At 48.2% G+C, this 27,298-nt stretch overlaps 1 protein-coding gene and 1 long non-coding RNA gene across 2 annotated transcripts in view; both read right to left on the bottom strand.

Moving 5' to 3' along the window:
* The window catches only part of Rfx8 (regulatory factor X8), a 62,683-nt gene extending 45,026 nt beyond the window's left edge, over positions 1-17,657 (bottom strand). The window contains exons 1-4 of the mRNA XM_059281628.1: positions 17,503-17,657; positions 14,294-14,417; positions 7,237-7,298; positions 6,011-6,097 (exon numbers count right to left, since the gene is read on the bottom strand). Coding sequence (XP_059137611.1) covers positions 6,011-6,097; positions 7,237-7,298; positions 14,294-14,417; positions 17,503-17,567 — 338 coding nt within the window. The 5' untranslated portion in view covers positions 17,568-17,657. The remainder of the gene's footprint in view (positions 1-6,010; positions 6,098-7,236; positions 7,299-14,293; positions 14,418-17,502) is intronic.
* Positions 17,658-19,826: 2,169 nt separating this feature from the next.
* On the bottom strand, positions 19,827-22,313 carry LOC131926693 (uncharacterized). The gene is made up of 2 exons (XR_009383544.1): positions 22,223-22,313; positions 19,827-20,087 (listed from the first exon to the last, which is right to left on the bottom strand). It is a non-coding gene; the product is annotated as an uncharacterized LOC131926693 (long non-coding RNA).
* Between the last annotated feature and the right edge of the window lie 4,985 nt (positions 22,314-27,298).

The following is a 27,298-nucleotide window of genomic DNA, read 5'->3' as shown; positions in this document are numbered from 1 at the left end:
GTTTTCAAAGGCATCCCCATTTTATTTCTGCTTAGTGGTTTAGCTGGTTCCTGTTAGTGCTGTTTGTGGAGTGGGCAGAAGGGCTTCGCTGGCTGGACTTGGGAATCTCTTTCCACAGTGTGCTCTGTGGAGGAGGTACTCATCTTCCTGAAGTGCCTCAGCTCTCTGGGGGAGAAGAAACTTGGGCTGTGGGACACGTGGGCTTCCTATACCAGAAGTCTTACTGGATCTGGGTCTCTCTTGACAGACGGGTTCACATTCATCAGTTTTTTGCTTCTTTCTTTGTTTGTTTTTTTGTTTGTTTGTTGGAAAGAGATATCTCAGACTCCTGGAGAAAGGTGAGCGCTGCCTGGATGGTTCGTTTTTTATGAGAATTCCTCTTAATCCCCAAGAGTCAGAGAGAACTTGAAAACCTTAGACTCTTGCTGGGTTGGGGTTGGGTAGCACTGCTTCTTGGTGTAAGGATGAAGGAGAACTAAGATGAGGATGTCCTGCTCCTGCCCTGGGCCTGTAGCCCTGGGGTCCCAAACCAACTCTTCTTTCTACTCCAGTCTCCCTTTGGTTGCTCTTGTCTCCAGGGTTTGAAGTTGTGCCCAGAGAGCAGGATCAGGGGGAAACAGGTCTCTATCTGCCTGTTGTTCCAGCTGGAAGTCCAAACCACCACATTTAAAGGCATGTTTAAATGTACGATGCAGTTGAATAATTAAGCATTCTGCTAATGAGTAGCATTGGTCTATAAAGTGTACACAGTTTGCTTCCTAGAAGTATGTGAGTTGGCTTATACAGGTGATAAGAGGATCTAGATTCTAAGATGGTACAGATTCGTGCTACCTCGCTTCTGTCCAACTAAACACCTGGAGACATTGGACAGACAGTGAGCAGTAAAAAAAGCTCTAGATGGTGTGAAGGAGGGTGGGCAGCTGGGGATGTGAGAGTGGAAAGAGACCTAGAGGAGGAAAGGGAATTCTAGCACTCTCTCGGTAGCAGGACAGAGGCTGGTAACTGCTGTGGAACATTAGTTGAAGATGGGTTACATTTGTTTATGCTGTGGAACATTTGTTTAATGATGCAAAGATGTGTTGCATTCTTTCATGTTGCATTTGTTTAACTCTGTGAAGCTGTGTTACTGTGCCTGTCTGAAACACATGATTGGTCCAATAAAGAGCTGAATGGCCAATAGTGAGGCAAGAGGAAGGACAGGCGGGGCTGGAAGGCAGAGTGAATAAATAGGAGGAGAAATCTGGGAAGAGGCAATCAGGGAGCTAAAGGAGAAGGAGAGAGGACCCCAGGGGCCAGCCACCCAGCTACACAGCAAGCCACGGAGTAAGAAACAAAGAAAGGTATAGAGAATAGAGAAAGATAAAAGCCCAGAGGCAAAAGGTAGATGGGAGAATTTAAGATAAGAAAAGATGGCTAGAAACAAGCCAAGCTAACGCCAAGCATTCATAAGAAAGAATAAGTCTCTCTCTGTGTGGTTATTTGGGAGCTGGGTTGCGGGCCCCCAAAGAGTAAAGAGTCAAAAGAGCAAAAATCAACAAACTACAGGTGATACAATGGCCACAGCAACAGTCTCAAAGTTCTAGCTGTGATAGCCCCTAAACCCCATCCAGGGGTGGCCCACCGGCTGACTCAGCACCCATTCCACATCTGGAGCACCAAATGGGCAGGTTCTGCTATCCACAGGGGCAAGGAAAGCTAGCAGAACCCAGGCCCACCTCCCTACTCAACAGGGCATACAGAGAACCAGGCCCCCTCAGGACCTATTCCCCACAGAGAGGAGAACAAAGCCAGGGATTGACAGATGTGCCAGAATACTGCAAGGATGAAGCACAGGGTGGCATGCCAGTATAGGGAGGGGAGGAAGCCCCTGAGTGAATGTGTGCTCTTGACATTGGCACTGACTTGTCAAGGACTCCAGAGCCTCAGACCCATGGAGGAAAGGCAAAGCCTTCCTCTGGTCCAAGTGTAGTAGTTGACAGTGTGCACAGAAATGTCCTCGCATGCAGTCACACAGTCCAGGGATACGTCATGTTTCCCTGTCCTTATCTCTGTCCATGGGTACTTTTCTCTCGCAGTGACGATAAAGCCATCTCCATCCCCATTCCCACCCCACCTCCCGTCCCTGTCTCTGTACCACTGAACAAGTGCAGACTCCCTGTGTGCCCACAGCCCATGCCACTGTGGATGCCTGCTGGTCAGATGTTTCTTTAGGGCATTCCAGGCTGCCTGGATGCCTGTAGGATGTCAGACAGCAGGTTGGTTTGAGTGAACAAGAAAACACAGAGGTGACGAGTCGGCCAGAATGCTCCAGGGTGACTGAAATCCATCTCTTCCCTCTCTTGATGTTTTTGATGATGTGGCCTTTCAGGTGTTGTGACTTAGCGTGGCTGAGAGGTGTAGGGGAAGAGCCATTGAAGGCGGAGCATGATGAGTGCGTTTGAAGTGGACTTGAAGACTGAAGGACATGCTTGGCTTTGCCATTTCTCTTCCCTCCTTTCAACATGGAGTCCCCTGGCTGCTGATCCCGACCCGAGAAGCTGGTCTCAGGCCTTCTGAACCGCTCCTGGTTGGTGAGCACACTTCTGACGACTGTGGGGCCCAGGTACCCATCACTCTCTTTCCTGATCTGTTCTTCTGAACCCTCACTTGGTGGTTTTCAATTCTTCAGCAACTGTTCCAGTACCTGCTTTGACTGGGGGTACATCTCTGTCTCTGCAGCACCATAAGTGAGGTAATGTATGAACAAAAGAAATTTCTCTCTTACGGATCAGGGGGCCGAGAAGTCCGGTAATGACACCAGCAGAGTCCATGTCTGGTGGAGGCGCCCTCTCTGTCTCTAAGATGGATGGCATCGTGCTTGATATACCTCCATAGCGGATGACAGAGGAGCGAAAGGGACAGATGCTCTACTCTCGCAAAGCAGAAGAGACGAAAGGGCCAAGCTGTTTCATGAGGACAGAACGTCATTCACGAGGGTATTGTCCTTACAGTTTTAATCATTCACAAAGGCTACCCTCCCACACAGTGTGTTTGTGTGTGCAGATATATAAGTGGATGCGTGTGCATGGGTGTGCACATAGGCTCCAGCTCCTAACACTATTACATTGTGGATTTCAGTTCATCTTGAAGTTTGGTGGGGCACAAGTGTATTCAAACCACAGCATGGTAAAACAAATGAAGCTCTGTGGTTCTGCTGCTGTGAAGACTCATGAGTTCACACAGTCTCTCAAGAGGCCCCTGGACCAGCCCAGCACCAGCCTCGCAGGCCATGGCCTCTCACTTGCCTTCCAACTTCATATTCTGCCACACTCCACAGCTGCACAGCACGAAGCCCAAGCTTTCACGTCCCTCCTCGTCTCTACCTAAGCCATGCCTGCTGCCTTCTCCCACGTCACCTGTCGGAATCCCACTGTCTGTCCTGCATGGCTCAGCTCGAAGCCCAGCTCCCTCATCATTCCTTTACGACTCCTGTCAGAATGTCTGTTCCCCTTCTCATGGGGACTTCATACATTTCTGACACGTACGTACGTGTGCATCACGTTAAACATGCTTCTTAGCTCTCCTACTAAGCGAGCAGAGGGAAGGGGCCATGCCTCATCCACACCACAGGCTTCTCAATGTAGTACCTCAGCAGCTACTCTCCATAGAGGGACCCTCATAGAAACCTATTATTGTCAAAATGAGAGGACTCTGAGAGAGAATGGGCTGCTGCTGCTGCTGATGCCATGCTCCACGTGGAAAAGAAATTGCCCTTGGTTTCTCAGCTGTACAATCACCTATTTATGCCAAGTGAAGGCCCAGTAGACAACTAATGAGCGGAGCAGTGTGGTTAGAAAAGGAGGCAGGATTGGAAGGCTGCCAGTGTTACCTACTGGGTGGTCTGGACCTCAGGTGCTTCTGGGAGGGGAAGAGGCAAGCAAAATGGGAAGCTTGGTCTGGTGGTTGTGTTTGGAGTAGGGGGAGGCTGAGAAGAGGGTGGCCGTATGAGGTCCCCGGAATCCAGCTGGCCCTCAGCATTCACACGGGACTGGGCCCAGACTTCCTCCAATGCTCAAGTCCCTTATATAAAATGAGTGTCTGCAAAGGCCCTAAGGGACTCCTCATGTATGCTTGAAGCCATCTCTAGATGACTTCATATCGAAAACATTGTCATATGCTGTGCAAGTAACGCTTATGCCGTATTATTTAGGACACCGTCATAAGACGAGATATCTGTGCATGCTTAGGACAAATGCAAAGATCACAGGACGACGAACTGCTGAGCACATGGTCTCGATCTGGTTGAATCTGAGGATGGCGAACCTTCAGCGTGGTTCAATCTGTAGATATGGAGCCTTAACACGACCGCTCTCTGAGTAGGATGACAAGGGCTTACATGAAATATCAGTCTCCTTAAAGGGGAAGAAGAAACAAGGATCTGTAGCCCAATGGAGTCAGCAGTGGCTTGGGGTGTCTGTGAGTATCATAAATGGAAAGTCAGGAAGAGGAGGCAATTTTCAGGGAGGTTCTAAGTTGATGTTTCCATTCCCTGAGTGCGAGGTTCCCATGGGTCATCTCAATGGGAATGTCCAGCAAACAGGCAGAGAGGGATTCCTAGGGAGTGGGCAGAGAGAGGACCGGAGAGAACGAGATAGAACAACATCCTTGTGGGGGGAAGGGACGGCGATAGATAGACGGTCAGAGGCTCCTGGGGCTGACGGAAGTGAAGACCTGTACTTACTGGGAAGGTCAGAGGTTAAAAGAGAGTGTAGCATTGGGGGAGGGGACACATGGAGCCCTGAGGACAATGATGTTTCCAGGAAGACTTGAGGAGAAATGGCTTAGGTGACTAGGAAAACGATTAGAATGAATTGCCTAAGAAAGTCAACTGGAAATGGGTTACTCTGGCCGATAACATTGCCAAGGCTGACGAGGTGTGTCGGCCACATGTGGTGTACGTTTCTGCCCTAACAAGGATTTGAGGTAGAACAGCCCACAGATCAGTTAGGTACCACTAAAGTTGGAATGATTTTCACAGAAACCAGCCTGGCAGGCGAGAGAGCTGACCCCGGGGTCAAGAGAGTGAGAGAACTAACCCTGCCCTACACCAGCTACAGCACACAGGAGAGCGGGCCCTGTACCCCGCCTGGGCAGCACACTAGAGCTGACCCTGTTGTCTGGTCAGAGGTGAGCCAGCCCTGGGGGCATGAGAGCAGGAGAGCTGACCCTAGCCCCCCATATACCCCCTACAGCAATCTAGAGAGAGGACCCTGCACCTTGCATGGGCAAAACAGTAGAGCTGGCCCTGGTGATGTGAGTGAGGAGGACCTGGATCTGAAGGCCAGAGAGCAGGGGAACTGGAGAACTGGTCCCGCTCCTTGCTGCAGGCTGCTTCGGGTGAGCTAGCCAAGGCAGTGCTGGAGAGCTTGCCTGGGTAATGATGATGAGGGAGAGCTAGCAGGCTGACCAACCCAGCTACCACCCAGACCCAGAACCAGGGCTATGAGTTGGCCCACCCCAACATCCACCGAATCTGTGAACTATTGGAGCAGTTGAAGGGGACGAACCTACGGATCCAAAACAGCAGGATCTCCACAACACAGGACAACAACAGGATAGCCAGGAGGAGCCTCAGTGAGAGCCCATTATCTGTGGTGTAGCAGAAACCAGAGTCCTTGAGCAAGACCAGAGCCAGACCAATGACTCGTAGCAATGAACACTTGCAAGTAAACGTGAACGGACTGAAGGGTAAACCGTGTGTCTCAATGGGCCTCACTACAGCTTCCACGACAAGATTCTTCTTTTTGTTGTTGTTGTTTTTATTTTTATCTTTGTTTCATTTCTTTGTTTTATTTGGCTTTTGTTTTTTCTTTTAAATTTGGTTTTGTTTTGTAGGTTTCGAGGGCAGAGGGTGGGTGCAAGGGGACAGGGAGAAAAGTAGGGAATCACAGAGAATCAATAAAAACTAAAAAAAAAGAGAAGAAGCTAGGCTTATGTCCCACGAGCAAGGTCCTCAAGGACAGATACTGACCTGTGACAGCTTTTTTTACCCAGGAGGTGGCAGTAATGGGAGTAGAAGAAAGAACTTTTCTTGATATAGATTCCATCATAGTGATACCTGAAAAGAGAGGGTCTCCGTTACTGGATGGCCAAGTACTTTTTTTTTTTTTTTTTTAAACGAGACAAGGTTTCTCTGTGTGGCTTTGGAGTCTGTCCTGGATCTCACTCTGTAGCCCAGGCTGGCCTCGAACTCACAGAGATCTGCCTGCCTCTGCCTCCCGAGTGCCGGGATTAAAGGCGTGCACCACCACCGCCCGGCTCAAGTACACCATTCGTGTGCACAGTTCCTCTACTGATGACAGCGGGCAGATTAGGTGTACCTACCGCATCTCTGACCCATCGTAAGCCCAAGCCCATCATCCCACGCATTTCAACAGCCCTACAAAAGGGCTGCTGCGTGCTCAATTCTGCTTTCTCAGTGTCAAACTTGCTCATCTCAGAGAGATGTCCTAGGGCTTCCTGTCCTACCATCCTTCGCGCCTTTCCCAGGACTCAGCCTGCAGAAAGCCAGACTCCTTCCTCAAGGCCCCATCTCCTCTGTGGAGTCTGAAATGACAGCAGTGTGCCCGGGCTAACAACAGAACCAGGTTTCCTCAACTTAATTACTGCCAAGGTTAGATCTGGCAAACTCTCCACGGTCTCAATTTCTTCGTGGGCAGCCAGTCCTTCCTCTAACTGGCTTCTGTCCCTGCTCACTGATTTCCTGTCTTGACTGAAAACAAACAACAAATGACAATGATAATTGCCTGGCGATTATGATAAGGACACATTTGATGGCACTGGAAGTTCCTGTTAAAACTGCCACCTTGGGCCCCAGCCTCTTGAGTATAACCGATAGGCTAACTGACCAAATATTTAGACATTTCAATTCAAAGAGAAATTTAAAACAATTGGCATTTAAATTAAAAACAATTATTCTACATGTGCAACTATTTAAACACTTTAATAAGTGGACACACATTTCCAAACGTTTAAAGTGTATATCGCGATCTTCATATTTTGATAAGGTTTTGAAGCGAATGAACGTAGCGCTGCCTTGCGTCACTCCCGACACAGGGACTCGGGCTGAACCGCGGCACCATTTGGTGAGAGCTGTGACGCAGAGCTTATTCCATGTCACATGCTTTGTCGTCTGTTGTGATTTCCCCGCACTGTCGTTTCCGCCACTTAACACAAAGCAAACATCATAAACTCTACCTGGCGCTTCCTCGTGTGCCCAGCCTCCGGGTGCCCAGGTCAGGAAAAACCAAGCGCACGAGCTGCGGGGACAAGCAGATTTAAAGATGCAATTTGAAAAGGGAAGACAAACTCACTTTATCTATACTTACAAATAGTATAACGGATTATAAAAAGTATACATGTAATGAAATTAGGGGAACATATCGGGTAAGTAAAACGTGTCACGGAGTGAAAAGTGCCATTTAAATAAACCTTAGTGTCTTAGTGTCCAGGCTGGGGTATGTAATGTCCTGGCGTAGATTCCCAGCACCAAACCTCTAAGACGACCCCCATGGGTTTTCATAGGGGTGGCCTAAGACCACCAGACAACACAGATATTTACGTTACATTCATGACAAGTAGCGAAATCACAGTTATGAAGCAGCAACGAAATCATTTTATGGCTGGGAGGTTACCACAACATGAGGAACTCTATTTTTTTTTTTTTCCGAGACAGGGTTTCTCTGTGTAGCTTTGCGCCTTTCCTGGAGCTCACTCTGTAGACCAGGCTGGCCTCGAACTCACAAAGATCCGCCTGCCTCTGCCTCCTAAGTGCTGGGATTAAAGGCGTGCGCCACCACCACCCGGCCGAGGAACTCTATTAAAGGGTTGCAGCATTAGGAAGGTTGAGAACCACTGCTCTTTGTTTTAGAGTCTCAGTATTAAGAGCGTTCTCTGTGTTTCTAGACGAAATCGCCGGCATCTGACAGTATGTGCCGTCTTGCGTTCTGCCCTCTTCAACGCTACGCCACTGGCCGGAGTCATGAAACTTCTCTAGAAAGTGGACCACCGCCAGCGGCGTGGGTCTAGCCTGCGGGCTGCCGCCGTGGTTTGAATGCTTTCCTCTTTTTCTGACGTCATAGTTATTCTCATGGCTCACCCCTTTTTCCCATCCCCGAGGCTTTTACGAGCGAATGGTACTAAACTGTCGAAATAACAGCTGCTTGGAGTTCAAATTCACATCTCTGGGCTGAGCTGCCTTGCCGTGCCCTGTGTTCAGGGATGCCCAAGTTCCACGTATCAACAGGAATCTCTCATAGTTGCCTTATCAAGGGGTTAACCACATGCCCAGTATCACATCTGCTAGAAGTAGAAATCTTACATGTAGGGGCACTTTGGAAGCCACATCACTGCCAATGATGTCTGCATTTTGTCTGAAGAGATGCTTGGCCAAGCTCCTGCTCGGCTTTGTACCACCCACCTCCCTTTTGTATTATCTTCCAGCAGCAGCCTTTGAGAGGAATGAGAAGGGGTTTCCTCTTATCTGACTTTTCATCTTTCTCTCATCCCTGTCTATCTATCTGTCTGTCTATCTATCTTGTAGTGGGTACCTATTCCACTTTTGACCTTGAGGTACCAGGCCCTAGGGTGTGGCCTTGGGGCTAGCTTAAGACCTGATGGGCACGTATGCTTCTCTCTCTTCTCTCCCCCGTGGGCTTGGATGGTGTGGACTGACTCGGGCAGCAGGAGCAGCATGGGACAGGACATCAGCCTTCCAGGACTCTGCGACGATTTTGCCTTATTCTGTTTAGTGAGTGGTTTTCTCCAATTTATGTCCTAATAAACTCCTTAGATCCCTGAAGAAGACTGCCTTGGATTTCACACTATACTATCTATCTACTTATTATACGTCTATCTATCTATCTATCTTCCCTCTGTCTACCCATCAGTCCACCAGCCATCCATACGCCACTCTCTATCTATCCTTGCAGTATCTACACAGGATGACAGAGTAAAAGGAGGGAGAGGAGGATGAACAGTGAACTATGTGGCAACACAGCCTTGGACTTGTATCTGTGGGCATTTTGTTATAAAATGGGCATTTACTTATAAAACTAAAAAAAAAAAAAATTCCTGAGCTCACTCCTATACAGTGAAGTGGAGATGAGGAAATGCACAGGGCTTCTCGCTGAGGGTCCGCCATCTCTGCTGAGAGGGGTGTATGGGAAGGGTGGTCCGGTCCCTCCAAGTGTTTCCTGTGAGGTCAATGCAGTTGCCATCTGTGACAACCCAGACCTCGTGTGGGTCGGGCAAGAAGGGCCTTGGTGGATAAACAGAGAGCAGGGCTACTGCTCTCGGTTCTGTGAACACCACCTACAGTCTGCTTGGGCCAAGAGCAGCAAAGCACGTTCTGTGTCCCAAAGTCAGCAAGGTGTGAGAGAGCTGGAGTTGGGGAGAGCACTGACTTTTCCGGTATAGTTGCAGAACACAAGAAAGTAGGCAGACACCAGTAAGCTCCACCAGAAAACTTATCTCCCAAGACGAGGGGCACATACTGAAATGTGCTCAAGGCAGGTACTGAAGAACCCATCACCAAAGGGTCCAGCTGGGGCTGGAGAGATGGCTCCGTGGTTAAGAGCACTATCTACTCTTTCAGAGGACCTAGGTTCAATTCCCAGCACCCACAGGGCAGCTCACAACTGTCTGTAACTTCAGTTCCAGGGGATCCAACACCCTCACACAGACATACATACAGGCAAAACATCAATGCACATGAAATAAAAATAAATACATCCTTTTTTTAAAAAAGGGTCCAGCTGGCTCTTAAAAGAGTACGGCCTTGCTGAGAGGTGGTGGCACACGCCTTTAATCCCAGATCTCTGTGAGTTCGAGGCCAGCCTGGTCTACAGAGCGAGATCCAGGACCAAAACAACACAGAAAAATCCTGTCTCCAAAAAACAAACACACAAACAAACAAGAGTACATCCTCTTTATCTTTCCTCTCTCCCTTCTTCCTCCCAGAAAGGTTCAACCAACACCTGAAGCAGGGTGAGACGGGAGACAGGAAACAAGCCCCCACACCTGGTTCTTCGTGGCATGGCACAGAGATGGGACATGGGGAGAGCGCACCACTTGGAAGGTGCGTTAGAGTCTGGGCACTATATGAGGGTGGGCATTTCAAGTATCAAGCTGCTGTGGTTGAGTGGACTAGGGTGATGAGAACTTTGCCTCACCCAGGGCTTCACCCTGCTGCCTGTTCACTGGCTCATCAGGGCAGAGGGAAACGGAAGAGCATCAGGCACACAGGGGCAAGGGACATGAGAACCAGGTCTGTGATCACTCCCAGCTCCTGCTATTCACACAAGCGTGTGCTCATGTGTGCAAATGGACCACACACGTTGGCCGTACCTTCGATAGTGAGGCTACAGCCAGCATGTCTTCCCCCCTTCTTAACACTTTTCGATGTCTACATTGCTCACAAAGGAGAGGCAATCCTTTTCTAATCAGAAAAACATTTGTCCGTGTTATTTTAGCAGAGGAAGTCGGCCTCCGGAAACTCCCCAGTCCATGGAAGATATCCTTTGCAGCCAGAATGCGCATCGCACACTGCATGCCCATCTGAATCATCTGTGCAGGAACTCCTTGGGACTCAACTCAGCTCCCGGGGGAGGAGGGAGGAAGTGAGAATTGGATATTTTGCTGTTTCTCTTGTAAACATGCTTTGCGGTCATATCCTTTTCCCCTTCCCTTCTCCATTTAGCCACGGCTTTGGCACACAGGACACATTCCCAACAATCAGTCCCATTCCACTCGCCTGTTCTCCAGGCAACGTGCCAACCAAACTTAAATGTTAGAACCTTGGCATCATGGGGAGTGGACTCTAAGGGAAATATTAAGACAAAGAATTCAAAATAAATGCAGAGGTCAGACACTGGAGTCTCTCATTTCTTTCCTTTGGAATGTGCTGCACTGTGAAACGAGGCATGACAAGATCTTTTTTTTTTTTTTTTCCTGTTGTTTGGTGCAGAGACTGACACAGGGGCTCCCCATGCTAAGCAAGGGTTCTACCACTGAGCTATATTCCCGGACCCTAGATCCTAAAAGGGGGTGGAAGAGAATTTTCTTTTAGAACTCTAACGACACCATTCAGAGAGATGGGAAGACGTCTCTGCCATCTCAGCCCAGGAAAGAGCATGCTCTTCTGACGTCACCTAGTTCCCTCTGAGAAGACCGGCAAGTGGGCAGATGAGAGAAGACTGCTATGCCAGGCTACCCAGTACTCTGCAGCGCCTTGGACGATGTTTCCTAAAATTCTGAGTGATGAAATCGCAGACATTTGGGCTGTGTGATAGCAGGTGGGAATTCCCAGGGGGCTGGAAAACCTTCCTGAGTCACCTCGTGAGATGTAGTGATAAAGGGACCTGGAATGTCTCTTCCTCTTTGGTTTTGATTCGTTTACTGACATGGAGCATTTACAGCTTCTGACACTTCATTCTGACTTATGTGAAAAAAAAAAGATTTATTTTTGTTGGTGACAGATTTAAAGTGAACTAAGGGAATGACAAGAAGAATCAAAGCCCCAAAGAAAAGAAGAAACAAACGGAAAACAAACAAGAAAACCCTCCTGCGTCTGAGCACACTGTAGAGGTGCTGGGTGGCACTGTGTGGCATCCATGAAGCCACTTTTAGGGGGAATATCCACAAACTGAAGTCACAATGAAATGGGTAGGCAGGAAGGTGACCTTTTAGGAGCCAAGAGTAGTCGTGACCAAGGCAAGGCGGTAAGAGCGGTTGCTTCCATTATTCAAGCAGCTGTCCCATTAGAAGGCTCAAGCACCTATCACAAGCACAGAGTCATCCAAGACTGGACGCTTCAGCTCTGAGGACTGAGTTGGAAGAGCAGATCTACATAATTCAGTGTTTGGGAAAACACAGTGGCATCCCCAGGATTACCAGTGGAAGGTTTGGTCCCCAAGACCACACACCTTGTGATCCTCCCCATGTCATTCTTCAGGTTCACGCCCAAGAGACGATCATCTCACACACACACCCGAACACAGGCACATGATTGGTTACAACAGGGATATCAGGGAACAGTCCTAGTGTCCACCCACGATAGGGGGTTGCACAAAGTGAGTGCAATATCACACAAGGATCAAAGGAGCTCTTCATATAATATTATTAAGTGATGAAAAGCTCACCATCTGGCTAGAGGCCAGTAAGACCCCAGTGCCCACCTGTCTCTGTCTCCCCAGTGCTGGGGTTACCAACATGCACCACCACATTCAGCTTTTCTCATGGATGCTGGGGATCGAAAGTCAGGTCCTCACGCTCGTTCAGCCCCTTCCCCCGAGAGCCATCTCCTTGGTTGATTTAGTTCTTTTGTCTTTATCAGGTTCTTTGCTTTTTGTTTTTTTCTTTTTCTTTTGGTTTTTTTGAGACAGGGTTTCTCTGTGTAGCTTTGCGCCTTTCCTGGAACTCACTCTGTAGACCAGGCTGGCCTTGAACTCACAGAGATCTGCCTGGCTCTGCCTCCCGAGTACTGGGATTAAAGGCGTGCACCACCAGTGCCCTGTTTTGTTTTTGTTGTTGTTGTTTGTTTTTTTGTTTTTGTTTCTGTTTGTTTGTTTGTTTTGTTTGCTCTTTTGCTTTTCTTATCCAGACAAGATGATGAGGACGATGACGAATTATTTAACCATCAGGCTATACATTCACCAATGATCAAATGACACCCTCAACCAATCCGATTCTGTGTGCACAAGGACCCTTACAAAGAAAGGGGAGAAACAGAGTCGGCAGCTCTGTGACTCCATCATCAAGCTCCTGGTCACCCTCATCATTTAAGATCAACCTGGATATGTGGTGCAGGCTGTCAACTGTGCCAAGCCCCCTGATGAGGAAGTGAGTGAAATTCATAGCCTGTGTTCTGTCGGTTGAATTACAAATCCTAGCATGGGCTGTTTGTCCAGAGGAACAGCACCCTTTCCTTTGCAGAAATGTGCTGTTCTTCACTTAGCTTCAGGAATCAGACCAGAGAGGGCACACTGTTCTTTTTTTTTTTTTGGTTTTTCGAGACAGGGTTTCTCTGTGTAGTTTTGCGCCTTTCCTGGGACTCACTTGGTAGCCCAGGCTGGCCTCGAACTCACAGAGATCCGCAAGGCTCTGCCTCCTGAGTGCTGGGATTAAAGGCGTGCGCCACCACCGCCCGGCCAGCACACTGTTCTTAATGACATTCACAGCCAAGGGAAGGTGCTTAGAAGGCTCCTCTTGTCCTGGGCATCACTCAGACTAGGTGATCGCCAATGTCTGTGCTCAAGGTTTTTTGTTTGTTTGTTTGTTTTTTGTTTTTTGGTTTTTTTTTTTTTTTGGTGAAATCCAGTGGAAAGAACTTTGCACCTGCTTCAGGAGGCTAGCTCTGCTCGCCATGCATTGTGGCCAGCTGTGGGACCCTTGGCTTTAATCACTCCAGGTTTATTTTGCTAGCAATCAAATAACACTGGTGATACCTGCCTAGGCCTGGTAGCCTGAACAACTAGAACGCAGTGAGGGCTGGATTAGTTCTCTGTCAACCCCACTGCTGTATTCCCAGCATCAAAAGCAGGGTCTACCATTAAGCAGTTGCTCACAAGAGCTGTTGAACAAAGAGGGTCTCAGACTGTCATTCTGTTGTGTATCATCGGTTCTCAGATGAAGTTCCTGGATGTAAGCGCTAACTTCCAAAGCCAATGAGTCCCCTAAATCCAACTGAAGTACAGGGAACATCAATTGCTGGGTACCAGAGTGACTCAGAACTGTGTTCTGAGAGCTTTGGCACTCTGTGCAGGAGTAAGGGCCCGGCAAACCAAGCTCTTTGTGAATGTTGGGGTTGCCACAAAAAGAGTACGTCAACTTTCCCCCAAACCGCTGTAAAGCATGGAGATGTAAGTCAGATTTTCAATACAAATGGAGGCCACTGGCTGGTGCCTCCTGAGAACAAAGCCAACTAGACCTGCTGAGACCCCATTAAACCCAAATGCGTGTTAGACTTTCCTCAGGGGTAATCAGCCGTCTTCTACATATATGAGGTCCCTTAAGGCTTTGCCATCAGCAACACTGTACCTATCTCTGTCTATATTTGAACTAGGATATACCCTAACAACATTTCTCAGAATGTATCTTCACACTTAAGCCACCCAGGGCTGTAACTTACAAAAAAACAAAACAAAACAAAAAACAAAAAACAAACAAACAAAAAAAAAACAAAAAAACAAAACAAAACAAAACAAAAACCCCAAACACCCCAGTGAATACAGCTCCGCTAAACCTCCCTACTTACCTTCCCGAATGTTGCTGGGTTAACCTGGTTCTGAGCACTCTGCCCACAGGTCTCCACATAAATCTCATACATGAGACATCGAGGCACACTAAACCCTTCACAGACGCAGAAATTGTCAACTAGCCTGCAGAGAGAGAGGGGAACCAGAAAGAGAAAATTGGTAGCTCCTTTTCTGAAGTAAGGGCACTCTGACAGAGCCAGTGACCAGGCCATACATGGGTCCAGCCAAGTGACCTCTGTCTAGGTTACTGAGTGGAGCAGAAGCTCACAGGCAGCCTAGAAAACGATCTCTTTTATCCTCAGGCCAGTGTTAGGAATATAGACTACAGGTTTTCAGTTGTCAACACTGTAAGGTTTGGGAGTTTATCGGAGGGGAAGTCACATGCTAAAAAGAAGTAGATACTCTTTGATGAATCTTTACAGAGACTGTAGCCAAGAGCTATGTAACTACACGACAGAGAATTATTGACCTGGTAAAGCAAAATAATACCACAGTGTACACTCAAGGAGTGGAGACAGGTGGGAGGGTGTGGATGTTAATTGGTCCCAGAGGCCCACAGGCTAACAGCCTGGCCACTACCTTATGGTGTTTGGGGGGATGGTGAGACTGCTGTAAGGAAGTTAAGTCACAGGGATGTGACTTTGAAGGGGATATTGGGACCCTCCTCTCTGCTTTTTGGCTGCCATTAGCGGCATGGCTCCAGGAAGGAACTCTCCATGATGCTCTCTGTCCCGCTACAGACACAAAGCCATGGAGCCAGGTGACCCTGGACTGAAACCTCTGGAGGAGCCATTAGTCAGGGTAAGCCATTTTCTTTCTGAATTTGATTTTCTCAGGGATTGCCATTTTTATCTCTCCTATCACAATGCCAAAGAGGAGCAAGAAAGCCATAGGCATTCGAGGTGTAAGCAGACTGTCTCCGGGAGAGCGCAACCCCAAGGAGTAACTGGTGTGGGAAGCCTGACCTCTGTTGCATGTGACTCTGGAGAGCAGATGTGAGGCAACACTACCCAGGTGACCCAGGGTAAGGGGCTGCCAGTGTGCCACCAAAACGTCCTTGTGTTTCACCTGAGGTTGGATGCCGAGGCCCATCCCAGCCAGGCCCCGAGGGTCTGTCCCCACAGTACTATGTCCATTCCTGTGTTCCCCAGTCCGACTGTGTCTCTTCCTGTCTCTGAGATGGAAACCTCTTCTTTCCATTCCCCTAGACTAGCCAACATCCCGATTTCTCCAGGGGATAATTTATCATGCCCAATGACGAGGGCACCAATGTCCTAGCTAGGACCCCACTTGACTAATGGATCATTGTTGTTCCACCCAACAGACCCCTGCCTGAAAGACACAGGGTGAAGTAATGCAGACACACGGACCATCTTCCACTGGACGACAGTTGGGGCCTCTCTACTCTCTCCTGAGCTGACTGCCAGGGCTCCAGCTCTTCGTCCTTGCTCTCTTCCTGGTCCCTTCCATTCCAAGGCTATCTGTATTAGAAGTTGGGGCAGTACTTTGAATGACAGTGTTAGGTGAATTGAAGTCTTCCAGTCTTTTCTCCCAGCCCTGAAGGACACGGCCAGAGGCCCACCTACCTAAGAATTCTGGGCATGGGACTTGATTTGGACTTGCTGCTAAAATACACCCTCTTGAAGACATCTGCTGTGGGATGTTCTGTATGGCAAATGTGTTGCTAATTAGTCAATAAACAAAACACTGATTGGCCATTGGCTAGGCAGGAAGTGTAGGCGGGACAAGGAGGAGAATAAAGCTGGGAAGTGGAAGGCTGAGTGAGAGAGACACTGCCAGCCTCCACGATGACAAACGGCATGTGAAGATGTCAGTAAGCCACGAGCCATGTGGCAAGGTATAGATTAATGGAAATGGATTAATTTAAGCTGTAAGAACAGTTAGCAAGAAGCCTGCCATGGCCATACAGTTTGTAACCAATATAAGTCTCTGTGTTTACTTGGTCGGGTCTGAGTGGCTGTGGGACTGGCAGGTGAGAGAGATTTGTCCTGACTGTGGGCCAGGCAGGAAAACTCTAGCTACAGACATCAGTTATCTGTAGAAGGGGTTTGGGGCACCTGCCTTGTCCCAAACCACAAGCCACCTTAAGGAGGACACCCAAGTATTTTAAATTTTATAATCATTCTTTCTAATCTATCTAGCAACATTCAAAACCCCAGAAATGCATCAATGAGCTGAAGTAGTTAATTAAGGTACCAAGCTGACTCTTCCTGCTAAGAAGGTGAGGAAAAAACAAAAACAAAACAAAACAAAACAAACAAACAAAAAGAAAACATATTGCTGTTGTTTTTTCTCATTCAAGGTGAGAAGGACCATAATTTTTTTTTTTTTTTTTGGAAGAAAGTATAACTATCTATAATTGTAAACGTAATCTTCATTTTTTCTATTTCTTACTCAGGTGACTCTTTAAAAAGAGTTTTCCCTGAGAAATATTTCTTAAAACTTACAAAAAGAGCCGGTCGGTGGTGGCGCACGCCTTTAATCCCAGCACTCGGGAGGCAGAGCCAGGCGGATCTCTGTGAGTTCGAGGCCAGCCTGGTCTCCAAAGCGAGTTCCAGGAAAGGCGCAAAACTACACAGAGAAACCCTGTCTTGAAAAACCAAAAAAAAAAAAAAAAAAAAAAAAACTTACAAAAAGAAAAATGCAGGCTGATGTATAATAGTCACCTTATAAAGCCAGGGTCTGAGGACCGGCTTCAGTTATTTTCCTATTTATAAAGAGCAGCAGACTCTTTTGAGTTCAGTCCCACGGGCTGAAGAGTATTTTTCTTTCTAGTTTTTTTTTCTTTTTCTGTATTTAAATAGCCAAGAAATGAATTTCATAAATAATATGGAACGCATTGTTGAAGCTAAAAGTTGTTTTAAGTCAGGCACATCCACTCTAGAGCTCACGCCAGGAGGAAAAAAAAAAAAAAACGTTTCCTGCCTGGCCAACGCCTGCCTGCGTTCCAGGGTCTCCTACCAACAGGCCTAGGTCGGGGACAAGCTGGACTGCTTCCCACGGGAAGTGTGACCCACGGGGACGGCCAAATGTAAAACCGGAGCCCGGTGCGGATGCAGGGGGACCGCGTGTGTGTGGGGACCGGCGTCCTGCCCTCGACCCAGACAGAGGTGCTCTTGCTCTCCCTCGACCTGGGCTCCAGCCCCGCCCGCGGCGACCCGCCCTGTGCCGCGTCCCCGCCGCTCACCACTGGATGATGCCCCGGTGCAGGCCGCGGCTGCCCGCAGGGGAGGCCGGCACCGCCTCGGCCATGGCTCCAGCCGGCTGCAGCCGGGCAGCGAGCGGGCACCGGTCCCCTCGGCCCTGTTTACTTTAGAGCTGGGGCGCGCGGGGGAACACGCGGGGAGCCCTGCTGCAGGCAGGGAGGAGGATGCTGCTGGGCCCACGCCCTGCACCTAGGGGTGCGGGTTAGGGTCGCCTACCCCCAGATCAAAGGTCTGAGAAACATCCCCCCACCCCAACCCACCCCACCCCACCCTTGACAGCTTTGGACCAACGGACCAAGCCAGGAAACCAGAAAGAAAAATGGAGGCACGTGTTTCCAACCAGGTCGCTCCTTGTGTTTGATCATCAAGAGTCATCGGCTGGACTGCGCTTGGAAATTATTTGGTTTATTTTGGCACTTTGGAGAAATACTGACGTCCAAGCAATACCTCCTTTCCCAAAGGAATTCGGTATATCTGGCCCGGGTGGGGGTGGGGGTGGGGCATGGGGAAGGGCGTTGACCTGGGTAAAGCCACTCTCTTGGATGAGGCTGTGTTCCAGGTGACTGAAAAGCTGAAAGCAGCCGGGCCTGGGGGCCTAGAATCTCAGGGAAGGGGACCCCAGGTGAGGCCAGTGTGCAGCTTCAGGTGGCTGCTGCTGCAGACTGATCCCCAGAGCCTGAAGCCAGGCTAAGGCCTTTCTTGCCCCGCAGAGCCAAGTGTGTTTTGTGGCTGTTTTGTGACTGTGGTCTCCGAAGTTGACTTCTTTCTTGGGGAAATAGGCGGCTGTGTTCACAGGCATGCCATGCTGCACAGCCAGAGCCCACCAACCGGTAGGTGACACTGGCCGCCCACTGCTTACGAGTCTCCTAAGGATGTCTCAATCTAGATGAAAAACATATTTGACAACCATAGTAACACAGTATCAAAGCTCAACTTAAAAACGAGTGGAGGATATGAGAAGACGCGTCTGTGTCCACTAAGCACCCGAAGAGATGCTCGACTTTAGAAAGAGGTGCAAGCCCCGGCGGTACTCATTGGAATGACTCTTAGAAACAGAAAACAACAAATGTTCGTGAAGATGCAGGGAAATTGGAACCCTTGTTTCCTGCCGGTAGGGAGGAGGAGTGGAGCAGTTGCTATGGCAAACAGTATAGCCGGTCCTCTAACCATGGGATTATCAAATGATGGAGTAGTGTCCAGTCCTAGATGCACACTCGAAGCAGCGGAAAGGAAGCGTGTGCGGGCGAGTTCATAGCAGCACTGTCCATGGGGAAGCTGTCTGAGCATCCATGGACGGACAAATGGGTAGAGAAAATGTGGTATATCCAAACCGCGGGCTGGTATTCATTCTTTAAAAGTCATTCAATTCTGACACATGCTACAGTGTGGATGGATTTTAAAACCATTATGCTAACTGAGGAAGACCCAAAGGGTGCTCCTATTCATACGGGGTACGTCTGATAATCAAACTCATAGAGACAGAAAAATAGACGGTCGTCATCTCGGGATAGTTGTGGAGGATGTTAAATAGGAATTCATACTTAACAGTGTTGAGTTTCAGTCTAGCATGCTGAAAAAACTCTATAGCTAGATGATCATTACACAATGTGAATGTGCTTAAAATGTTACTGAGTTGTGCAATTAAAAATGGGTAAAGTGTTTGATGTGATATATATGTACCACTTTTTGAAACAATCTGCCCCCAAACACACCTATTTGAAAGCCCTTCTGAAAGCAAGGCAAAAATGCAATAAGCATATGAAAGTGCCAACTGCCTTCCACATCCGGGCACATCATGGGGCGTGGCAGCCTCCTTTCCACGGGAACACCAACATCATGGGTAAGGTTCCAAGGAGCAAATAAATACGGGACATCCAAGGAGGAACCTGCACTGTGAGGTGTGACTAGGTCACTGGAGCGGATAAAGGATGGCACCTGGGCCTTCTTGGGGACACTGCACTGCACTGAGGTGAATTCAACCTTGTCTTGAAGCTGGGAGAATCTTCAGGTCTGGATTGGGTGGGGTAGGTGGGCGGGGGGGTTGGAATAACCCAGTCAACAAGTGACCCACTGCCCATTTATCTGCCAAGCTCAGTTTCTGTGTTCAGGAAAGGCTGATTTAAAAAGCCATCTGTAGGGACAAGTGGCCATGCGTCATATTCTCGGAGTCAGGGGATAAGATGGACACTCTTCATGCTTCTAGAGAGCATCCCTCAAGGCAGGGAAGGTCGTGTATGTGTAGGTAAGAAGCATGTTGGAACACCAGTTTCAAGCTCATCTAGGAGACACAGCTGAACAGGGAAGGGAGAGTAAAATGCCAGCTTCATTGAAGAATTAGCAACAAGAACCAAAGAGATGGGGTGCGGGGAGGGACTCCGCAAGGTAGTTGTCTCGGAGTCAGCCATCTTTCCCTAGTTGAGTCTCCAAGTACTGATTGGCCTTTGTGATTCAGCAGGAACACCATGGTTTTCTGATGGGCTTTGTCCAAGGGCTCAGATGCTGGGATTTCTGCAGCAAGACAGGTGGCTCCTACTCACAGGAAACCGAGGGCAGGACTCCTCCACATCTGCCTTAGTTAGGGCTTTATTGCTGTGAAGAAACACCATGACCACAGCAACTTGTATAAAGGAAAACATTTAGTTGGGGCTGGCTTACAGTTTCAGAGGTTTAGTCCATTATCACCATGGTAGGGAGCACGGCAGCATGCAGGCAGACATGGTGCTGGAGGAGGAGCTGAGAGTTCTACATCCAGGTTGGCAGGCAGCAGGAAGTGAATGGGCTTGAGCTTCTGAGACCTTAAAACCCACCCACTAGTGACACATTCCCCCCCCCAAAAGGCCACACCTACTCCAACAAGGCCACACTACCTAACAGTGCCACTCCCTTTGGGCCAAGTAGTCAAGCACATGAGTCGATGGAGACCATTCCCATTCAGACCACCGCGCCATCCTGGATGCTGCTTCATCCTCAAGCCAGCTCCCTTCCACTCAGGCCATGTCTCAAGACACCAGCTCCTGTCCCTAGAGACTAGACAGAGCCAAGGCAAGTGCCTGTTTGTCATTCCAGGTCTACCCCACTTTGACTGCATAATATTTGCCTGTGCTTCGAGGACCAGTACGTTCTTGGCATGGGGTGGGACTTCAGACATACAAGGGACACCATGACGGTTGGGTTGACTGTGTGTTTCTGCTAGTTGTTACTTCCAGTGATAGACGCTGTGAAATGCAAGCATGACTTCATTTTAGCCCAAAGCTATTGAGGCCTGTTGATTAGAGGGCTCTGGAAACGAGGCCACAGGGTCGATTTCACAGCTTCTACACCCCAAGGGCCTATTAATTTCAGATGCCACCTGTGTCCTTATATGATCAAACATGTTACAGATTCAGACTTTGATTAGTTACATGCTAATCCAGTGACATTCTTAGAAGACTTATCCCCAGCTCACGCCTTCTTAATGGACTAATTGTGCAGAGGATACTTACTTTGGACACCACTTTTTATCAGCAGAATATTTATGGCTTTTATTAGAGTCGGACATAAAGCTACCTAAGTGCTGAGTACAAGTAGGTCTACAAACCATTTCCATTTCAAAGGATGATTCACAGCCACTGACACAAGGAAAACTTTGTCTTGCAGCCGAAGGGACAGCCTGACCCATGCCTGTAACTCTGTTCTACTAGAAAAGCCCCACCTCTCACTCCAGCTCAGCCTCTTCACTCTACCTTTCACCACGGCAATGAAAATAAATGGGAGTGTTTCTATCACGTGGCATTTCAGTTCTGTAAGCTGTATCTTAATTCTCACAATGCCTTTCCGCCTCCCACTCAGAATGCATCTCTTCTTTTTCCTCCTTTGGGCTAATTGGTTTCTAGATTATCCAATTAGTCTCAATTCACCTTCTAAGAGGGCACCAGCTGTGCTTTATCCTTGCACAAAGCCACCTCTGATGATCCTGGGTGCTTAATTTTGTTCAATTCTTGCAATTATTCATGGTCTGTGGATGGACCCAGGTGTCTCCAGGCAATGATAGGTTTTTAAATAAAGCTAATGAGGACATGGAATGCATCGGGTCCGAAATTCACAAGGAAGCAGGCAGTTGCACAAAGGGGCCATTGCAGAGACTGGCCAACTTTCACTGTCCATCTGGGCGTGCAAGACACTAAACCAGCAAGCTGCAGACTTTCAAATTGTGTTGAGGTGAAACACTCTCATTGGAGAGAGTCAAAATCACTCCTGCGTGTTACAGTTTTCATTGGTCTGCACTTACCTTTTGAGTGGCTGAGTGTTGTCCCAATTGAAAGCAATAGGAGCACTGAAAATCTAACAATATCCCCTCCTCCTCATGGGGGGGTGCTTTACTATGTAGCCCAGGCTAGCCTGGAACCCCTGGGTTCATGGGATCTCTTTGCCTCAGTCTCCTAAGTAGCTAGGACTATTCAGGTTGTTAATATTCTGATCCACCCCCCCTTGAAATCCTACCCCTTGGTGCAACCCTACATCCTGATGTAAAAGCCTCTTTTTAAGGAAAAACTCTCTCTCTCTCTCTCTCTCTCTCTCTCTCTCTCTCTCTCTCTCTCTCTCTCCTTTTCCTCCAGGAGGTGTGCACCCCTCGACCTTTCTCTCTTCCTCTTTCTCTCTTCTCCCCCTCTTTCCTATCTTTCTCTTCATCTCTCTATTATAATAAACTCTCCATGTGGATACAGCATCTGGGTTGTGAATTACTGGCCGCTGCCACCGCCACCATGACTGCATGATGTGCATCTGCCCAGCATGGCAGCAAGTGTCCCTGCCCCCCCCCCCGCCCCGGCCAGCTGGGGGTTCCCCACATGTGTATAATTCATAACACAGATAGACGTAACAGGATGACTGGCTCCCTACTCCCTGCCACTCTTAATCTGGGGCAACGTAGAGGCACCCACTTCCCATAGCGGTCTCTTTCCCTTCTGTTCCCATAGGGCGTATGGAAAGCTGGCTCTGTGTGGTGTAACAAACAACATTATCTTCGGAGGAACTCGGAGAATGCTCGGAATGAGAAGAAACGGCCCCCATTTGTCACAGAATACAGAGCACATTCCGACTCGGAGCATAACGTATTTGAACTCTAGTACACTGGAAGAGGCCTTCTCTGAAAGGCTGATAGAAAATTAAGCAAAACGAAAATGGGAAGCAGTTGCTGCATGAGAGCTGTAAAATAAGAGAGACAGTTAGGTACTGCTTCGATCGTAACTGCCCACAAAAGCACGTCTTTGCCTACTTTGTTAAGTAATTTAAAAAAAAAAAATGGGTGAAAAAGACACTAAATCATTACTTTAGATGTGTATTGTAAATGTTACTTTTAGGGGTGTAGAGGTTATTTTGTGAAGTGGTTTTTGAATGCTAGCGCTGGGACATGTCTATCTTCGTCTTCCCTGACACTCTGATCGGGATCGCTCATTGGTATGAGCACAGGCGAACAGCTGCTTGCTCCCATCATTTTGCACGGATTCATTTCCCCACACTGACCCCACTGTGAAATGCATTTAACTGAAGCATCTTCAAACCTCACATGTGTTTGAGAGAGCTTCCTGTGGGTCATGTGATGCTCCTGCTAATTACCCATTGGGATTCCCCAGTGGAAGGAAGCCGGAAGGAAGCATTATTTACAAGGGCCTCTGCCTGAGCTTTGCTGGAGAACAAAGGTAAACACATCCCAGTGGATGTCTGCAGATGGTTACAATAAAGCATGCTTTAGAAGCCTGCCTTCATAAACCCTGCGAATGGTCAGACCCCCTGCAAAGCCAGCCCAAGATGTAAATATAGGTTCAATTTCTTAACTTAATGGTGGGACCAGAAGAGTTTCTGACTTCTGACTTCAGATTGATTTATTACATTTGGAAAGTACCTTGAGGACAAGAGTCTAGTCCAAACACAAAATTTATATTTCAAACATGCCATAGACACACAGCAGTCTGGAGCTGATTGTGAGAAGTTATGCCTGGATGTGTGAAAGGCATCCTATCACTGTTCAGAAAAGTTTTGGCTGTGGCGCCTTTCAGATTTCTGGTGTTTGGATTAGGTGTGCTCAGCTTGTATGGTCAAGGTCATCTTTTTTTTTTTTTTTTTTTTTTGTGTGTGTGTGTGTGGTTTTTCGAGACAGGGTTTCTCTGTGTAGCTTTGCGCCTTTCCTGGAACTCGCTTTGGAGACCAGGCTGGCCTTGAACTCACAGAGATCCACCTGGCTCTGCCTCCCGAGTGCTGGGATTAAAGGCGTGCGCCACCACCGCCCGGCCTGTATGGTCAAGGTCATCTTTTAAGATACAGTTTTCACATGTTACAACTGTGCCAGGCTCCTGATAACAGCCTTTGCCATGGACATGCAGCTAGACCCCTCTACCTGTATCCACCCTTCCCGACCACTCAGCCTGGGCACAGGTCTCAAAACTTTGCCCAGGGAAGCTGGGATGAAAAGCCACAGGAAGCCAGCTGGGAGATCAGGACAGACAGATGCCTGAGTGTTCTCTGGCTCCATGTAGCCCAGCTGTCCCTCCTGAAGTGAAGGACTGTGGTTTCTCTGTCTCCCCTGACAGACTGCCATTCTGATTCAGCTAGTTTGAGCAAGTTTACTTTCCTTTTCAAGTGGATGAACTTTCTAATATCTGTCGTTTGTCCTCCAAAGGGAAGGTTCTGGGTTTACTCCCACACCAGCTCTGAGGGGCAGAGCAGGGGCAGTGTTCAGTCAACCATTCACATACCAGCTCCCCAGGAAACTCTGTGTACAATTTGTGTGCTAGGGCTGGGAGACCCCAGTAAAGGCATTCTGCAGTGCCTGTGATGATGCTACTCATGGTAACTGCCATCTTTCATAAAGACACAAGAATGAAAATATGGCTACCCCAACATGCCTCAAAAATAAAGGTCATGTAGCCCAAGATCACAGGGATGCTACAGGTTCCAGCTAGACCCCCAGGGGCCCGTAATGACACAGAACGTGCAAGATTAAATCTGAGATGAGAGGAAGATGGGGACTGAGGTCTAACCATGCCCAGTCTTATGTATGGACCTGGTTGCCATGGAGCAAGCATCACCCAAAAGAACAAGCAGTTAATGAAGAGGACAAAGTCTTGGAAGGGATCCACATAGGTGGAAGCTGCCTGGGACAGTGCCTGCATGTACCTGTCACCCCTCCTACAATTCTTACTACTTCCTTTATCCACTCTGGAGGGTGTTGTGACTTGACCTTTGAGTTACAGTTGCCCTCCACACATGCAGATCTAGCCAACATGCTTAAGAATATTTAGGGGAAACTAAACATAAATAATCTCCTCAAATCTTGGTAGATGGGATGTAGCATGCATGGGCTGGAGTCAGAAGTGGATATCACTTTCAAAGGCCTTTAGCAATCCATGTCTGTAAGATAGACCACAGTCCTCAAAACATCATGATCCCCCCAAACAGCACTATCAGATGAGGATTAAATATTGAAACGTGAGCCTGTGTGGGACATTTGCTTTTCAAACCATAACACCTGCTGTAGTTTGAATGTGCCTCTTCCAAACTTGATGTCGAAACTTAATGCTTGTGAGGGGGTATTAAGAAGTGTGGCGTTGGGGGCAATGATTATCTTACCCTCACAAATGTTAGTGTCTTAACAATGACGAGCTTTGCCCTGGATGTGTTTCCACCTTTTCACCCTTCTGTCACACACGGATACAGCCTTCAAGGTCTCATTTCAGGGGCCGGAGAGACGGCTCAGTGGTTAAGAGCATTGACTGCTCTTCCAGAGGACCCGGGTTCAATTCCCAGCAACCACATGGTGGCTCACAACCATCAATGATGGGATCCAATGCCCTCTTCTTGCATGCAGGGAGAGATGCAGGTGGAACACTCATACCTAAAAAAAAAAAAAAAAGAAAAAGAAAAAAGAAAGAAAATACATAAATAACATTAAAAAAAAAAAAAGATCCCATCTTGGAAGCAAAGCCAGTGCTCTCACTAGATTCAAATATGCTGATCCCTTCATCTGGGACTCCCCATCCTCCGGGACTGTGAAAAATATACGTTTGTATTTGTTTGTAAACTGCACACAGAGGCCAGGGCTTTGTTGCAGTGACAGAGACAGGTGACAACAGATGGGTGAAGACACCGTCCGCCTCTTGCTTCTCCCTTCTATTCCCCTCTTCCTCTACGCCCACTTGCCACATCTAGAGAGGAGGGAAGTCCTGGTGTGCCCCACAGGAGCAGCATCTGGCTGACAAGCAAGGTTCAAGTTGCGTTATTTCGCCCCGTTTTACACACGCGGTGTTCCGACATGGCCACTGAGGGATCTAGAGTCCCTTTGGTAGGTTCTTGGTCCTGTAGGTAAAAGAACCTGACACAGACACAGAAGGGAGCCGGAGGACACACTGCAGAGAGCGAACAGCAGGCTGGCAAGCTCCGGATCCTCACAGCTCGGAGGAAGGAGACGGAAGGAAAGGGCGGGAAGGGGAAGGGGAGCTCTGAGTTAGAAGTCACTGCAGTCCAGCTCAGCAATGGAGTTTTCTGAGTAGCCGCATGAGAAGGAAGGCTATGGGGTCCATCTGAGCACATCTCATTAAGGGGACTTTGTTTCTTCCATTGCCTTATCTTGCCCCTAAGATACATGTTGTATGGTACACTCTACTGTTGTGGAATAATGCTTTTGTACACTGGTTTAATGAAACACTGATTGGCCAGTAGCCAGGCAGGAAGTATAGGCAGGATAAGCATACAAGGAAGAGAAAGGCTGAGTCAGGAGACGCCAGCCTACTGTCCAGGGAGCAGCATGTAATGGCACAAAGATAAAGCCACGGAACATGTGGCGACATATAGATTAACAGAAATGAGCTGAGTTTAAGTGTAAGAGCTAGTCAGTGGTAAGCCTGAGCTAATGGCCGAGCAGTTTTAATTAATATAAGCCTCTGTGTGATTACTTGGGTCTGAATGGCTACGGACTGGGCAGGACACAGGAAAACTTTCAGCTACACCCTACCATACTGTACCATATCATATCATATAATACCATATTACATCATATCCCACCATGCATCGCACTTCATATTACACTGTATCATCACATTATAGCATAACTGTATCATATTGTACTGAAACGTACCGTATCTCACATGTATCATATATCCTACTTTGTTACACATTCTTCTTTACATTGCAAAACAAGATTCCCTCTTTCATGTGGGAAGGGTCTTATCTCAAAGGAGACAGCCTTGATGGGAGGCATGTGTTTACATTGTAGAGGGTGTCACTGACCACCGACTGGCTTTTGTAAAGGATACCAGTGGTATTTTTCTCTCTCATCTGTGGCCGAGGGTGCCCACACACGGATACCCATTTGTCCTGAGTTGGTAAGGAAACAGATGGCTGCAGTGGGTTCTCTGGGGCCTCTCTTCCTGCCTCGAGTCCTGAGTCACCACCAGACAAACACACATCCTCCGGTTTTCTTCTCAGCTAGCATGGGAACTCACGGTTCAGGGTATTGAAACACACTCTGAAGCCCCGACACACAGCACAAAGGACTTCCTTGGCTCTGGGAGATTTATTTTATTTTTTTAATCAGGAATAAGATAAATAACTTTGCAGTGAGTCTGACCATACCCACTCAGGGAATATGCTGGATCACAGAGTGCGGGGTTAAAGACATTTTTTATACTCCTTTACCCAACATGCAACTGACCGACTTCTGCTTTGCCACCCTACTGCAGTCCAGCCAAAGGCTTCTCTCTCTCTCTCTCCCTCTCTCTCTCTCTCTCTCTCTCTCTCTCTCTC

Source organism: Peromyscus eremicus, chromosome 16_21 (genome assembly GCF_949786415.1).
Source record: "Peromyscus eremicus chromosome 16_21, PerEre_H2_v1, whole genome shotgun sequence".
NCBI lineage: Eukaryota > Metazoa > Chordata > Mammalia > Rodentia > Cricetidae > Peromyscus > Peromyscus eremicus.
This window is presented reverse-complemented; position numbering and strand designations above follow the sequence as displayed.